General features: G+C 48.6%; 1 protein-coding gene across 1 annotated transcript in view; it reads left to right on the top strand.

Annotated features, from left to right (window-relative positions):
* The first annotated feature begins 7,281 nt into the window (after positions 1 to 7,281).
* NR3C1 (nuclear receptor subfamily 3 group C member 1) overlaps positions 7,282 to 15,226 on the top strand; it is an 87,821-nt gene continuing 79,876 nt past the window's right edge. Inside the window, exons 1-2 of the mRNA XM_054168490.1 lie at positions 7,282 to 7,602; positions 9,905 to 11,093. Of these exons, the coding sequence (XP_054024465.1) occupies positions 9,919 to 11,093 (1,175 nt within the window). The 5' untranslated portion in view covers positions 7,282 to 7,602; positions 9,905 to 9,918. The remainder of the gene's footprint in view (positions 7,603 to 9,904; positions 11,094 to 15,226) is intronic.

Below are 15,226 nucleotides of genomic sequence, written 5' to 3'. Positions count from 1 at the left end.
AGGGCTGCAATAAAGATGTTGCTGATCACATAGTGGAAGGGAAGCACGCTTCTGAGCAGCTGGGGAACGTTGTTTTTCCATTCTGGCTTAGCTGGAAAACTCTTTGACAGGCTGGATGAATGACTTTGATGTATCTTCAAGAATCCAACAGTTTCTTACAAGCTGATAGGAAGCAAAAATGACCTCCTTAAAAGTCAACCAAGATCTTAAAAGATATCTGTTTGAGAAGAGTGTGAGACACTGGGCGTTTTTCTGCCTTTTTGTGGAGAGAGAAGAGACTGCAAAGGGAGGAAGAGATCTTCCTGTAGTTTCACAAGAGGTGGCTTTGATGCACAGCTCCAGAATTAGCATTTCATAGGAGAAGGCAAAGCAACCCTTCTTTTTGGAAGCACTTCCAAACAGGCTTAAGAACTTTCTCATTCCTTACTTGTGGGCTCCAAAGAGGATTTATTTCAAAAGTGAAAATTCTTTGTTCTAGTTCTAGACCTGACGAAACAGGTCCAGAGGAGACCACAAAGATGATCAGGGGGTTAGAGCACCTCTCCTATGAGGACAGGCTGAGGGAGCTGGGGTTGTTCAGCCTGGAGAAGAGGAAGCTTCAGGGAGAGCTAATAGCAGCCTTCCTGTACCTGAAGGGGACCTACAAGAAGGATGCAGAGGGACTGTTTACAAATGCCTGCAGTGATAGTGTGAAGGACAATGGTTTGAAATGACAGAAGAGTAGATGTAGATTGGATGTTAGGAACAAGTTCTTTGCCATGAGGGTACTGAAACACTGCAACAGGCTGCCCAGGGAGCTGATTGAGGCCCCATCCCTGCAGATCTTCAAAGTCAGGTTCGACAAGGCTCTGAGCAACCTGATCTAGAGGAGGATGGTCCTGCTGACTGCAGGGGGGGTTGGACTAAGTGACCTTCCAATCCAACCCAAACCATTCTATGATTCTATCTTCCCATTTCTGCTATTTCTGCAAATATTTATTTAGTAAGGTTTTATTTCATTGACCTGACCTTTGGTCACTGGTGCTACCCTGGCCTTGGTTTGAGTCAATTCTTTTCATTCCCTGTTGTCTTGCTGTGTAGCTCTTCAGTATCTTGTTTTGTTTTCTTCCTTTAGCTTATCTTGATTAACTGCTTCAGAGATCAAAGACATCATTTGTGTCCATTTCAGCACTTTGAGTGAAATACTGGTAAATCAATCCCTTAGCTTGCAAACTACTCTGTCCTACCAAGGTAAAGTAGATCCAGCTGATTGAACCTGCTCTCCTGCCACCATTTCATGCACTAATTTCTGGAAGGTTACAGAGAAACTTGTTGCTTTTCTGTTGCACTTCATCTGGAAAAACTTCAATCATTTTTTTTTTTCCCTAGCCTGCTTTTAGCACTAAAAATGATTTAGTGGAGATCCACAGTGGCCTAGATATGTTTGCCAGCAGGGACCCATGTGTCGGTTCCACTCTTCCTGGGCCTGTCAGCAGTTCATAACCGACAAAAACCTCTCTGTCATTTTACAGTTAGCTGTTTCCTTCAGTCTAGAGGGGGTTAATTTTCCCCCCAGCATGACTCCAGATCATTTTTATACCTCCACGCTTCCTGAGGATTACGTTATCCACACTCACTTCAAAGCCATGCGTGGCATGATCTGCTTATCTTCAGGTCCTCTGCATTGTCCATGCTAAGCCCAGGCAGATTTATGTCTGCATCTGGCAGCCACGAGAGCTCCCTTCGGTGCTTCAGATGTTTCTTGCTGATGTTTGGTTTGGAAGGCTGCACACAAATCTGAAGTTTGGTCTTAGTTTCCATGCTCCTCTCTGAAAGTCAGAATTGTATCTTCAGCGTTTAGAATTGGTTGCCCAGGCAGGTGGTGGAGTCACCATTCCTGGAAGGTGTTAAAGAAACCTTTGGACATGGCACTTGGGGACATGGTTTAATGGCCATGGTGGTGCTGGGTTGATGGTTGGACTCAATGATCTTAAGGGTCTCTTCCAAATTAAACAGTTCCATGATTCAATCTATTTTAATGCCTATATTTAGGCGTTGTTAAGGTTGAGGGCAATTATCTTTGCAATATCATCAGGTTGTGGCACAGGATTGTGTAGTCACTTCTATATTTTTAAACCTATTACATGACAATTCATCCCACTCTTCTCCTCCTGTGGCTCCACAGATCTGCTGGACACCTCCCAGGCTTGCAGTCCAGATCACTTGAAGTTCTCCTTCAAAATCAGGCACTGACCTGCAGCCAAAGGTTCCATCGTCAATGCAGCGCAGCAGCTGGAACTGCCTTTGTAGCTGAAACTGTCTGTCAGGCCTTATCTTAGTCATGTTTTTTTCAGGATATTTATTAGTTCTTCCTCAAATTCAAAATGTGGAAAGAATTCTTCCCTTTATGGACAGATATCAGGTATTATGTGCACAGAGCGTTTATACATTTAGGTGTTCAAGAAATGTGTGGACATAGCCCTTCAGGGGATGGTTCAGGCTCTAGGTGAGGAGAAAGCTCTTCACAGAGAGAGTTGTTGGCCATTGGAATGGGCTGCCCAGGGAGCTGGTGGAGTCCCTGTCCCTGGAGGTGTTCAAGAGGGGATTGGATGCGGCACTTGGTGCCATGGTTTAGTAGTCATGAGGTGTTGAGTGACAGGTTGGACTTGATGATCTTTGAGGTTTTTTCCAACCTTATTGATTCTATGATTCTATGGTTTGATGGCCATGGTGGTCTTAAGTTGAAGGTTGGATGTGCAGGCTGCCTTCCTTGACATGAAGTTGTTGCAGTTGCAGAGGGCTCAAAGGCTTTACCCATGGATGTACCTAAGAGGGTCATGAGGGGCTTTTTCAGGAGAAGAATTCTCCCCAGTATCAGGTGACAGAACAAAAGGAAATGGCCTGAAATTGTGCCAGGGGTTGGAACTCAATGATCTTCAAAGTCCCTTCCAATGCAAACCATTCTATGATTGAAGATGAACCACAAGCTGTAGAAAGAATTTTCTTCTGGGGACTAACAACGTTCCTGCGGTAAGAAACCGAGCAGCTCTGTGCAGGGGGATGAGCTCTGCTGTCTGATCAGCCTCGAGATATCTTGATAACAGGGTAGGGAAATTTGTTAGCAGAGGATTTTGATGACACTGTCACAACAGTGCATGAACCTTCATCTCATCTGACTGTAAGCAGTTCTGTATTTTAAATGTGGATATAAAATAACCCAGGGCGAAAGGCGAATGCAAGAAACAGAAAGGTCAAAATTGGCAATTAAAACATTTTGATGTTATTCACATAATCAAAGAAAAGAATCATAGAATTGTTTGGGTTCAAAAAGACCTCTAAGATCATGGAGTTCAACCAGACTCTAACTCTACCAAGGCTGGTGCTAAACCATGACCCTCAGGATGACATCCTTGCTTCTTGGAAACCCTTCCAGGGATGGGGATTCAACCACCTCCCTGGGCAGCCTGCTCCAGTATTTGAGAGCCCTTTTAGCGAAGAAGTTTCTTCTAATGTCCAACCTAAACCTGCCCTGGAACAACTTCATCCCTGGAAAGGTTGTCAAGCCCCAGAACAGCCTGCCCAGGGTAGTGTTGGAGGCCCCACTCTTGGAGGGATTTGAAAGATGTGTATGTGTGGTGCTAAGGGACACAGTTCAGCAGCAGACTTGAGAGTGTTGGATTCATGGTTGGAGTGGATGGTCTGAAAATGCTTTTCCAGCCTAAAGGATTTTCTGAATGCTGCTGTGCTTAGCCACAAGTGAGAAACATCCTTCAGGAGAGTAAGAAGGTGAATGGCTTTGCCCTGGCCAGAGCCCACTTCTGCACATATTGTCCTGCCCCAGTATTCATAGATTCATAGAATCACAGAATGGTTTTGGTTGGAAGGGATCTTAAAGATCATCCAGTTCCAACCCCCCTGCCATGGGCAGGGACACCTTCTGCTAAATCAGGTTGCTCAAGGCTTCATCCAACCTGGGCTTGAACACCTCCAGGGAGGGGCATCCACAACCTCTCTGAGCAACCTGTTCTTGTGTCTCACCACCCTCACTGTCAAGAATTTCTTCCCAATCTCCAGATTTTCTTCCTAATATTCCCAGGATGGGAAGCTTGTATGATGTCCTCTGCTTGCTCTTCTGCACTGCTGTGTCATGTCCCTGGCTGATGCTGGTGAATAAATTCTGTACTGCTGTCTAAACTGGGGTCCTTTTGGATTAAAGATGATATGAAGCTATGGAGTTATTCATTAGGAAAGGAATGTCCTCCCCATTACTGTGTGAAACCAGCTGTAATTAACCATCTGAGTGTGTGTTTATAAACAGATGTTCTCATCTAAATGTCTTAGAAATAAACAGCTTTGGTAGATGAGCTCCCTCAAACTGCAGAAGTTCAGGGAAAGTAGCACTTCATAGTGTCACAGCAGGCTGATGTCTCCCCTGTATATACCTCAAATTTGAGTATACCCAGCCTCAGAGGCAGAAGGGTCCCCAAAAGCAAGATAGTTTATTGTTCTGTGAATATTCTACTACAGAAAGTGAAGCAAATTTTCCAGGCCTAGTCCCAGAAGCGTACAGGATTGCCTCGGTTGAGAAAGACCTCTAAGATCATCCAGTCCAACCATCAACCTGACACTACCATGGTCATAAAACCATCTCCCCAGGGGCCATGTCCATGCATTTCTTGATCACTTCCAGGGATGGTGACAACTCCACCTCTCTGGGCATCCTATTCCTGTGTCTCACCACCCTCACTGTAAAGAATTTCTTCCTACTCTCCAGTCTAAATCTCCCCTCTTCCAGCTCAAAACCATTGCCCCTCATCCTGTCACTACAAACCCTTGTGAAAAGTTCCTCCCCAGCTCTCCTGTAGCTCACTTCAGGTCCTGGAAGGTCTTCCTAGAGCCTTCTCTTCCCCAGCCTGAACAGAGCAAACTCTCCTAGCCTGTCCCTAGATGGGAGGTGCTCCAGCCCTCTGGTCATCTTTGTGGCCTCCTCTGGACCCACTCTAGCAGGCCCATGTCCCTCTCATGCTGAGGGCACCAGAACTGGACCTTCTGCTGTTCTGTTTTCCTTGCATGTGAAGAAGGGTTTCCTGCTAGCTGTAAATTGATCGCTTCACTCCAGAAACACCAGAAGACAGTTTGAAGAGCCGGTTTAAATCCATCCTTCAAAAACCCATTAGATTAAGGGAGACTGCAGAGAAATAGCAAGAAATGTAGAGCCATTTTTCATCGTTTGTGGAACATCAATGAACATTAAGCTAACGTTGCATGCATTTATTTTGCATTTTTAAAGGCAAATCGATAGCTTCCAAAAGTCAATGTGGCGTGTAAAAACGGCGTAACTTCAAATAAAACAGGGGCAGATTAATTGGGCCTTAAAAATCTGAGCTTGTACTCAGCCTTTCCTTGTGGAAGAATCTCCAAACCTGCCTTTGAAGTGCTGGAAAGAACCCCTCTCAGGGATGTAAGCTGGATCATGGAAAGAAATTGATGAGGTGCCATGATAACCAATTCTTGATGCTGCTCCTCAGCACAGTCCCAGTGCAAGCATTGCCTGCTTGTTATCTCCAAGTTCACTTAAGTGTCTCTAATCTGAATGATGAGTTGTTACCTACAAGTCTCTGAAAGGAGGTTGGAGACAGGTGGGGGTTGGTCTCTTCTCCCTTCTATCTGGTGACAGAATGGGAGAAAAGAGCCTGAAATTGTGCCAGGGGAGGTTTAGGTTGGACATGAACAATTTCTTCACTGCAAGAGTGGTTAGACATTAGAACAGGCTGCCCAGGGAGGTGGTGGAGTCTCTGTCCCTGGAGGTGTTGAATGTGTAGACATGGCACTTGGGGACATGGTTTAATGGCCATGGTGGTGTTAGGTTGGACTCAATGATCTTGGAGATATTTTCCAACCAAAACAATTATGGGATTCAGAGGAAGACAATTCCCATTTCTCTTCCCTCCATCACTTGGATTTCTGCCAGTTCCAGGGAGAACCAAACCCATGATGTTCTACAGCCAAAGGGCCATCTCCTCCCCCTCCACTTCTCCAAGGTAGAAAAATTTTCTCTTTTGTTGTTTTACTCCATTAGTATTTTTAACTCCATATCTGCTTCTGTACTGACAACTTCTGATCTTTTCTTCTTCAGAAATGTGCTGTCACACAGGAGCAGCTGGTGAAGCTGAGCTGTCCCGGGAGCAGGCAAACCCAGCTGCTGGGGATGTCCCACCACCAGCTCTTCCTTCTTCCATGCCTCTAAACACAGAGCTCCAGAGCACTGCACTACTCAGTTGCTTTTTTGATTTAAAAAAATTGACAAAAATCTGTTAACTTCTCACTAAAAGGCTACTGTCTTTTTGTGGAGTTCACTCCTATTTCTCAATGAAAACATCCATCCCTTCAGTGCTTGCCAGAGGACAACCGTGTCTGCCCCTGTTCGCTTAGTGTCTCACTTCCTCACCTATTTCGAGTGGGTTTTTTGCCTTTTTTTGCCTCCCCCCCCAAGGATTTGCCCCCAAACCATCCATCCCAGCTTCCACCCTTCTTTAGAACTGATCCCCGAGCCCCTGGGCAGCTTTCCCGTGGCTTTTTGCCTCTCTCCAGCGCAGGACTCTCCTCGGAAGCTGCCCACGGGGGAGCGGCTTCTCCCCCTGGAGCCCACCGCGGGGCGAAGGGAGAGCTCAGGCAGACCCTACCCCACCATCACGGCACTGCTGTAAGGTTCGTTATGGCCAGACCGAGGGCAAGAACCCTGGGTGGAGGTGACCGAGGGTGAGCCCTCCTCTGGCTCAGCGCCGTCCCTCCGGGTAGGAAGCTGAGGAACCGAAAGAGGAAAGAAGCGTGGCGACCTCGGCGGTCACCCAGGGCTGGCGCCGGCAACAGGAGTAATGCGGCGGGGACGGAGAGCCGGGGCCGTCCGGTAAGGGAGGCGAGAAGCGGCGCGGCCGGCAGCCCCCCGCCGGCTGCAGTTGCCCGTCTCAGCCAACAGGTTGCACCGTTCCCCCTCGCTTGAGCCCCGGTGGCCGCTGCCCCACGGTGCTGGGCGAGGGGCTGCGAGTGCCGGCGGGCTGCGCTGTGCTGTGCCGTGCCCAGCCGTGTCGGGGCGAAGTGCGCCGGGGCAGCGGGAGCTGCCAGGCTGCGGCGGCCGCCCCTCGCCGTGCCGCGGCTGTCTCCACTCCCTCTCCACGTCGGGGAGGCGGGAGGAGGGAGGGAGAGAGGGAGGGGGAAGGGGAGGAGGAGGAGGCCGCCGCCGTCCTCCATTTTGTGGCGGGGACAGAGCACTGCCGAGCGCGGCGCTGCCCGGCGGAGGGACGGGACGGGGAGGCGCGGAGGGAAGGCAGGAGGAGGAGAAGAAGAAGAAGCGGGGGGGCGGGGGGCGAAGTCCGCGGAGGCAATTAGCGCCAATTAACGGAGGGGGCGCCGCGGCGGTGGCGGGCGAGGAGTAGGTCAGGGTCTCGGTCCGGCGGCAGGAGGAGGAGCGTGGGGAAAGGTGCTGGCCGCCGCCGCGGCCCCCGGAGGGGCGGCTGTTGACTTCCTCGCCCCCGCCCGCTTCTTTGCCCCTTCCAGCCACTGCCGCCCTCGGGGCGCGATGGCAGTTGGCGGCTGAAGGAGCCCCAGCGCCCTCCCCTGGACGAGGTAAGCGAACCGAGGGGTCCCGCGGGGGGCAGCGGCCAAGCCCAGCTCAGCCTTAACCCTGGGAAGTTCCCGGGAGGCGGCCGCGGGGGAGGCAGCGGTGCCCCCGCAGGAATGCCCCGATCGCGGGGCGGGGGGGTGAGGGGAAGCCGAGCCTAGCTGAGCTGAGCCGCCCCCGGAAGGATCCTGGGGTGGGACAGGAGGGGACACGGCGGAGCCAGGAGCTGCCCCCGAGGTGGGTGTTCACGGAGGGAAGCGGCGAGGCTGCGGGGATCCCCATGCCCAATCTCCGAGCTGCGGGAGGCGGGGGCCCCCTCCCCACCCCAGCTCCGGTCCGGCTGCCCGGCCGCTCCTGCTCTTCGTCCCGGGGTGTTGGCCGGGGAAAGCGGGGTCTGCAGGGCCGGGGCGGGGGGAGGGCGAGAAAAGGGGGAGCGGAGCCCGGAGCGCAGCCGTGGGCTGGTCTGGTTTTGCAGAAGTGGGTGTGCCAAGGAGACAGCTCAACAGGTCTCGGCACATTGCTCTGAAAACTCTACTTTGCACAGCAGAATTGGGTGTAATCCGGCAGTTTTAAGTGTCCGCAGCTTTCCTGCCCCCACTTCTACCTCCCCACTTTGAGCAGACTCGCTGATTTTTGACACGTTTCCTACGCTGGGTGGTTCGCTGCTGGGTTTTTTTTTGTGTTTTTGGACGCTGGGGAAATTGTCAGATGGAATAACTGCATTTTCCCTCCCCTGCATGTAAAAAAATAAGCTTTAGGGAAAAAAATCATGAACGAACAAAATACCCCCAAAGGTAAAACTGGAGGTAGATAGTTAGGATTTGTTTTCCAATGACTCTTGCAGTGTCCACCTTAAACAGCCCAGTGAGATTTCTCAGCAATCTGTAAGGTTTGGAGGGGCTGCCTCAACCCTGTCCTGCACCATGAGCCGTGGTCCCAGTTGGCTTGATGGGAGCTTAGCTCCCTTAAGCATGGCCCACCAAGACCTGGCGCCTCGGGTGTGAGACCCTCTGCTCGGAGCCGCAGAGGAGCCGCACAGAACCATGTCCAAGGACTGTGAAAGGTTTTCGTGTTGAGCTTCTCGAGCTCAGGACATTTCACCCAGGCCAAAACTCGCTGGGGCCACCTTAAATTTTTTTACACGTGGGGACTTCTTGTTGATCGCAGCTTTAACTTTGGCATGGAGACGGCAGCAGCCTCCATCCTTCATCAGCAGGCTGGAGAAAATGGGTGGCAGAGACGGCAGGTTTATAATTAAGACGACCATGAAGTTGTTGTGAGCGCTCTTGGGTCTCTCTGTTTAATGGATAATTCCATCGCCAGGCTTTAACTTAGGCATTGCCTCCTCTGATGGGTTGGAGGGGGGGGGTGTGAGCTGACGGCTGCTGGCTGTTTGCTCGTAGTGTTGGGCCATAGACAAACAGTATAGGAAGAATTTACAGTGATTCTCCAAATATTTATGTTCTGTGCTGAAAATAAATAACAAACAGATGAAACTTGGGGGATTTGTTTTCAGTGTTCAGTGTGTTTGGAGGATGGCTATGAGCTGTTAAGGGTGTTTCAAGCTAGTGAAAATTCAACTCTAATTTTACATGTCTTTTATTTATAAACTTCAGATTAATTTAAGGAATTGTCTTGAGTTTCAAGGTTCTTGAATTGTCTTGAATTTCAAGGTTCAGCAGTTGCATTTTTAAGCTGAACCTGTGCAAAGATAGCAGACTGCGTGTTTCATGGTGGAGAGGTTGTGTAGCTCCTGGACAAGAACAAACCACTTGGATTTTGTCTGGTTGGTTTGGGAGGCTCTGGAGGTTCAGTACCTGTTGGGATGAATCCTCACCTGCAGAAAAGAGAGGACAGACTCAGCAAAGGTGATCAATGTCTTTCTCCCCAGCCCTGCTCAAGATGTAATTAAATACCAGGGAAAGCTGCCTTCCAAAATGTGTGCATTGGGTATTTTTAACCATTCTGTTTCTTGCTGGGATGGGTACAGAGTTAGAGAGTGATGAGAAAGATGTGCTGTAGCATGATTCAGAGTTGTATGCAGGCAGAATTACCACTTTAGGTATAGCAAGCTTTCAAAAAATAAGCATCCTTGTTACCAGTCAGAAACATTAAAACCAAACCCGGTTTGGGGCTGAGAAGGATGTGGCACATGCCAGCTGGTAGCGTGATTTGCTGTGTTTTGTTAAAAGGGCAGTTAAACCAGGTTCTCCAGGCTAATGATTTAGACTTTTCTCTCTCTTTTTTAAAGCTGTTATTAAAATATCCTTGCTGTGCTAACTTTGAATGCTTCTGATCTTTTTATAGCTAATGTTACAGTAATGGATTCCAAAGAATTGCTTCACTCGTCTGATCAAGACGACGCGAGGAAAAATGCGCTCCTCAGTACCAAAGGAGGGATTGTGATGGACTTCCATCCACCCTTCAGGGGTGGAGCTACTGTCCAAGGCCCTGTGTCTACATCTCCTCTCCCTGCATCTTCTCAGTCAGATTCCAGTCAGCAACCTGCTTTGGCTGACTTTTCAAAAGGATTAGTAAACAATGTGCCTCAGCCAGACCTCTCCAAGGCGGTGTCGCTCTCGATGGGACTGTACATGTGTGAAACAGACTCCAAAGTGATGGGAAACGACCTTGGATTTTCGCAGCAGGGCCAAATCGCCGTCTCTTCTGGGGAAACGGACTTCAGGCTCCTGGAAGAAAGTATTGCCAACTTGAACAAGTCCTCGAGCCTGGCCGAGGACTCGAAGGGAGCCGGATCTTCTGAGGTGCCTCTTGAGCCGGATTTCCCAGGCATGGCTGCCCGCAATGTCCCTCTGGAGTCAGGAACTGCAGTCCAAAGCCAGGTTGGCTCGAATGGTGGCAACTTGAAGTTGTTCTCTGAAGACCAAAGCACCCTGGATATCCTCCAGGATTTAGAATTGCCGCCGGTGTCTCCTGGCAAAGAGCCCAATGGGAGCCCGTGGAGGCTTGACCCCTTGCTCGATGACGGTGGCTTGCTGTCCCCTATATCTGCAGATGATGCATTCCTCCTGGAAGGAACCCTTGGTGAAGACTGCAAGCCTCCTATTTTATCTGACACTAAACCTAAAATTAATGACCGTGGTGACCTTTTACCCAGTTCCAAAATGCCAATGCCTCAAGTGAAAACAGAAAAGGAAGACTTCATTGAACTCTGTACTCCTGGCATAAAGCAAGAAAACATGGGCCCAATTTATTGTCAGGCAAACTTCTCTGGGTCGAATCTGCTGGGTACTAAAGTCTCTGCCATCTCTATCCATGGTGTCAGTACCTCTGGGGGACAGATGTATCACTATGATTTAAATACTGCATCGCTCTCTCAGCAGCAGGATCAGAAACCAATTTTTAATATCATTCCATCTCTTCCTGCCAGTTCAGACAATTGGAATAGGTGCCAGGGATCTGGGGATGAGACGTTAGCTCCTTTGGGAACGCTCAACCTCTCTGGCAGACCTGCTTTCTCTAATGGCTATTCAAGGTAATTGGTTTTTCCTTGCTCTTTATTAAAATACTACCAGGATGTTTAGCATGACTGTGTGCATGCCCCTTGGTTTGGGGGGAGAGGAGGAGAGGGGGTGTCATGTCTTGCCCGTGTGTCTGGTCAGACAGTGCCGGGGTGTGAGTATTTTACAGCGGGATAGTAGTTTTAACACAGTGCTCAACTACTGGGATTAAAGTGGGGGGGAGAAAAAAGAGGAGGGGAGCTGGCATGCTTGAAAAGAGAAATAGATCTGTACCAATTCTAAGACACAACCTAGAAGGAAAACTGAGTGCGTGGCAGAAGGATCCATGCAGAAGGAAGAGGTCTAGAAGGAAGTAATTTCTGTGTATGCAAAAGCTGCTGCTTTCTCAAGAGTTAGGGGATCGATTGCTCTGGGGTGGGTGGTTTTGGTGTTTTTTTTCCTCCCTGGTGTTACTCAAATGTTATGCACAAAAATAACTCGGGTTGCTGGGTAAATTTCTAGAATTGCATTTAAGCTGCAGTGGAGTTTTAGCTTTGCTGGGTTTTGCATTTGCCTTACATGGAGAAGAAGATTCGGCGTAGGAAGCACTCAGCAGTTTGTTTAATAACTGCATTTAAAGAGATAAGGGTATTTGCAGGGAGATTCAAACATACCTGGAATTTAACTCTTTAAACAGGGCTGCAGGAGGGCTTGCTTTGTAGGTGGTTCTTGAGAGCAGGGTGTTTTGGGGGAGCTGGTTGGTACGTGTTGTAAGTGACTCTGGAGTAGTGTTTACTACGAGTGGTTCCATGGTGCTGATATTCAACCAAATCACTTCTCCTCAGCCCTTCAGGAGCAAGGGGGATGGTGGCAGCTTCTCAGTGTCCATCTCCTTGCAGTGAGGACAGGTTCTGATGTGTGTCTGCACCTGGTTGTATGTTTTCCCTGCCGCTGCTCTTTGTTTCACGTGCGCTCGCTCCAGCTCAGCATTCGATCTCAACGGAGGAAGAGGATTTTGTTGTGGGGTCTTGGTTAGAAATGGCTCTTAGAGTCCAAATATGTCCAAGTAATTGTAGCCTTTTAATGAAGGATCTGGTTTAAGTTTGGGGGGTTTTTGTTGCCCCACTGAGAATTGATCCCTGGGGTGTTCACCACCAGTCCCGGGGCTCTCCCTACTCAGTGTTTGTTCCCTTTTCCCACGGGTGGAATGAGGTGTGTGAGCATTTCTTCTTTGTTTCAGGAAGGCAACTTTTTTGCTTGCTTTCATTCTAGATTTCTTCCATCATTTTTGATTTCTGCAGTGTGAAGGCATGGTTGGGTTTTGGTGGTGTGGTGTTTTGTTTGGGTTGGCTTTTTTTTCGCCTTTGAAGCATTTAAAGCCATTTTTAATGTAAGAAAACTCAAGGTTTGTGGATCGATTCAGCTTCAATTCATGGCTGTTGAATGTGACTTACTTATTGTGACTGAGTAGAAATCCTTTGTGCTAACCTTTTGCAGTCCACCTTGTTTGTAGTTTGTCTCCTGGGGGTGTTTTTGGGTAGCATTTTTTATTTTGCTCTCACTTTAACGGCAGGCACCATAAAAACTGTGTCAAAGGAAGATGAACCCTTTCAGGGCTGGGGAGGTGAATTTCAGTGACTGTTGAAACGAGCAGATTCCTCCTAGCTATGGAAACATCACTTGGGAAAATACCTCTGTGAAGTTCATGCCTTGTTTTTATTTTATGGAGTTACTGAAGTAGCTCCAAGGAGAGTCCCAGGCAGGGGTGCTCTGCGTGTAAAGCTTTGCCCGACTTCGGGGGAATTCCATCAACAATTTAATTCTGCTGTAGTGTCAGGAAAAGCCCGCTGAATACTAGAGAATCCCTCTGATCCCAGGGAGAAGAGGCCAGCCAGCTGTGCCTGAGGTTCTGGTGGCTATTAAGAAGCAGGTTTGTGCTGGGGGTGTTTGTGTTGGAGCTAAGCAGGCAGCGCTGGTGGGGGAGCATCCCGGGCACGGCGGGCAGGGATCAGCCTGCTCCGCGGGACAGTGTTAACAACGCTGCGCTGCTGCAAGTGTTTGCCTCCTTGCTTTCTGCAAGCTTGCCCTCGATTTTCCTGCTTTCTTTTGCCTTAAGAGAATGGATTTATGTTTGGTTTGTTTTTTGTTTTCCTTAATTTAAGAAATGTGTAAAGAATTTTGGGGTGGCTCCAAGTTGAGTTTTGCATTAAAAATCAGCATTCCCAGCTTTTATGGCCCCTGCCCTTACTTCCTAAGGATTTTTACACACTGAAGCTACAAAGTCCACTTCTAAAACCGACATCAGTTGGGTTTATTTTTGATGTGGCTCACAAAATACAGGCAACTCCATTTTCTGTGTAAAAATACTGGAGATACTAAATGGACTCGGGGTTTGAAGCGGCAATTCTCTTTCGTCCTGAACCTCGGCAGAGATACTTGGTCTCAGCTGGCTTAGTTTAAGGTGCTGCATTGTGGATCTGTTTGTTTTCTCTTACAGAAGACTTAACAAAATTGGCATTTGTTTTAGAAACAAAGCAAGGATTATCCTGCCAGGTTCCTGTGGTGGTTTCTTTTTTATTGTGTGAGGTGAAGGCTGGGATTTTGAGAGTAAGGAATTGCTAAATTTTCATTTCCAGTGGGAAATATTTCTTGGTGGAATGATTTGGCTCTTCCTACCATTAATTATGTAGTAAGCACAGGGAAGGAAAGCTGCCTGTGCTGGTGTTCAGGCAGTGTTTAATCTGTTTTAATGTAAAGGCTGCGATGATGCCTCTTTGTAGACACACACTTTAGAGCTGATGCTGTGCAGCTCTTGAGCAAGGCACAACGTGTTGGCTTTAATGAGACTAGTGATAATCAGGACTGAGAAAACTAATCAATCTTCCAGTGGATGGCAGGGCTTGCTTGGAAGTTTAAAAGGAGAATATTGAACTTCAGAGGCTCGTTCGATGTGAATGGATTGGCAATAGTCGATAAATCGCCGCCTGCAGCCCGGGGTTGCAGGAGTCTGCCAGTGCTTGTGCTGATGGGCAGGATTTGGAGCTGCAGCTGAGGGTTTCAGCAGCTGGTACTCAAAATCCTCTTGAGCAGCAGCGAAACTCCAAAGCCAACAGGTCAGCTTCGTGGTGGGGTTGCTTTGGTGAGGTCTTCCAGCTGTGTGAGCCAGTGGCTGATCAATTGCGCTGGGCCCAGCTCAGGTGGATGGAATAAGGATGGGGTGGGGGGAGGAGAAGGGAGACTGATACAATTTGCCTAAGATTTTCTTTAATGGCTGAAGCAAGCCAGCATCTGGAAGAGGAGTACAACAGGCTGGGAGCATTTGGGAAATGCTGTACTGAAGAATGAGAGGGTTTGATGCTGTCTGTCTCCGCTGGGATATTCTTTGTGATTTACAACAAAAACTCCAGAGCAAACTGTTAAATTTCAAGGAAATTATTTTAGCAATGCACACACCCCTAGGACTCTTGTGTGGTATATACATTAAATCCAACACTCAACCTTTTCATTCCTCCCACTTCCTGGAGATGTGGCTGCTGTGAAGGCTGCTGAGAAACAAGGCAGCCACACAGGGGTTTCTGAGTGAGGGAAAAACCTCAGCCAGCAGCTGGAATCTGCAGCAACTGGGCCCCACTGGCAGTGTTAGGACTTCTCTTGTTACATTTGACATCGTTCCTAGTACTTAAGCTTGTGGGGGATAAGGATCATTAAGGAAGTTTAAGAAAGGGCAAGAGCTGAGTGAAGCCTCGAAAGAGGAGGAGAAGCTGGAAGGGGGAGCGACTGTTGCTGGTCGGTCACAGTCCAAAGCTGTGCTCACAGGAGACGTTACCTTTCTGCTGTCACTCTGTAGCTGGGATTCTCCTTGGACTGGGATATTTTACTCGAAGGAAGGGGGGAAAAGTGATCATTTGCTAGAAATGGTAAAGGTCAGTTGTCCGTTTATCTTGCTGCATTGTTCCAGCTTGGCTCTTGGCCAAGGCCGGTGGCTTGGCAGGGCTGGATGTTGTGCTTTAAGTGTTGTCTGACTCAGCAGTATATAATGTATGGGCCATATGGAAATGGGCCTTTTTTGATCATTCTATTTTGATACAGAAACCAGACTTGTTATTTGGAGGGAGTGCTCGGGGTTTCGGCCGTCTGTGTTGTGATTTGTCAGCTTAATGTAATACTG

This window comes from Dryobates pubescens, chromosome 16 (assembly GCF_014839835.1).
Source record: "Dryobates pubescens isolate bDryPub1 chromosome 16, bDryPub1.pri, whole genome shotgun sequence".
Lineage (NCBI taxonomy): Eukaryota > Metazoa > Chordata > Aves > Piciformes > Picidae > Dryobates > Dryobates pubescens.
This window is presented reverse-complemented; position numbering and strand designations above follow the sequence as displayed.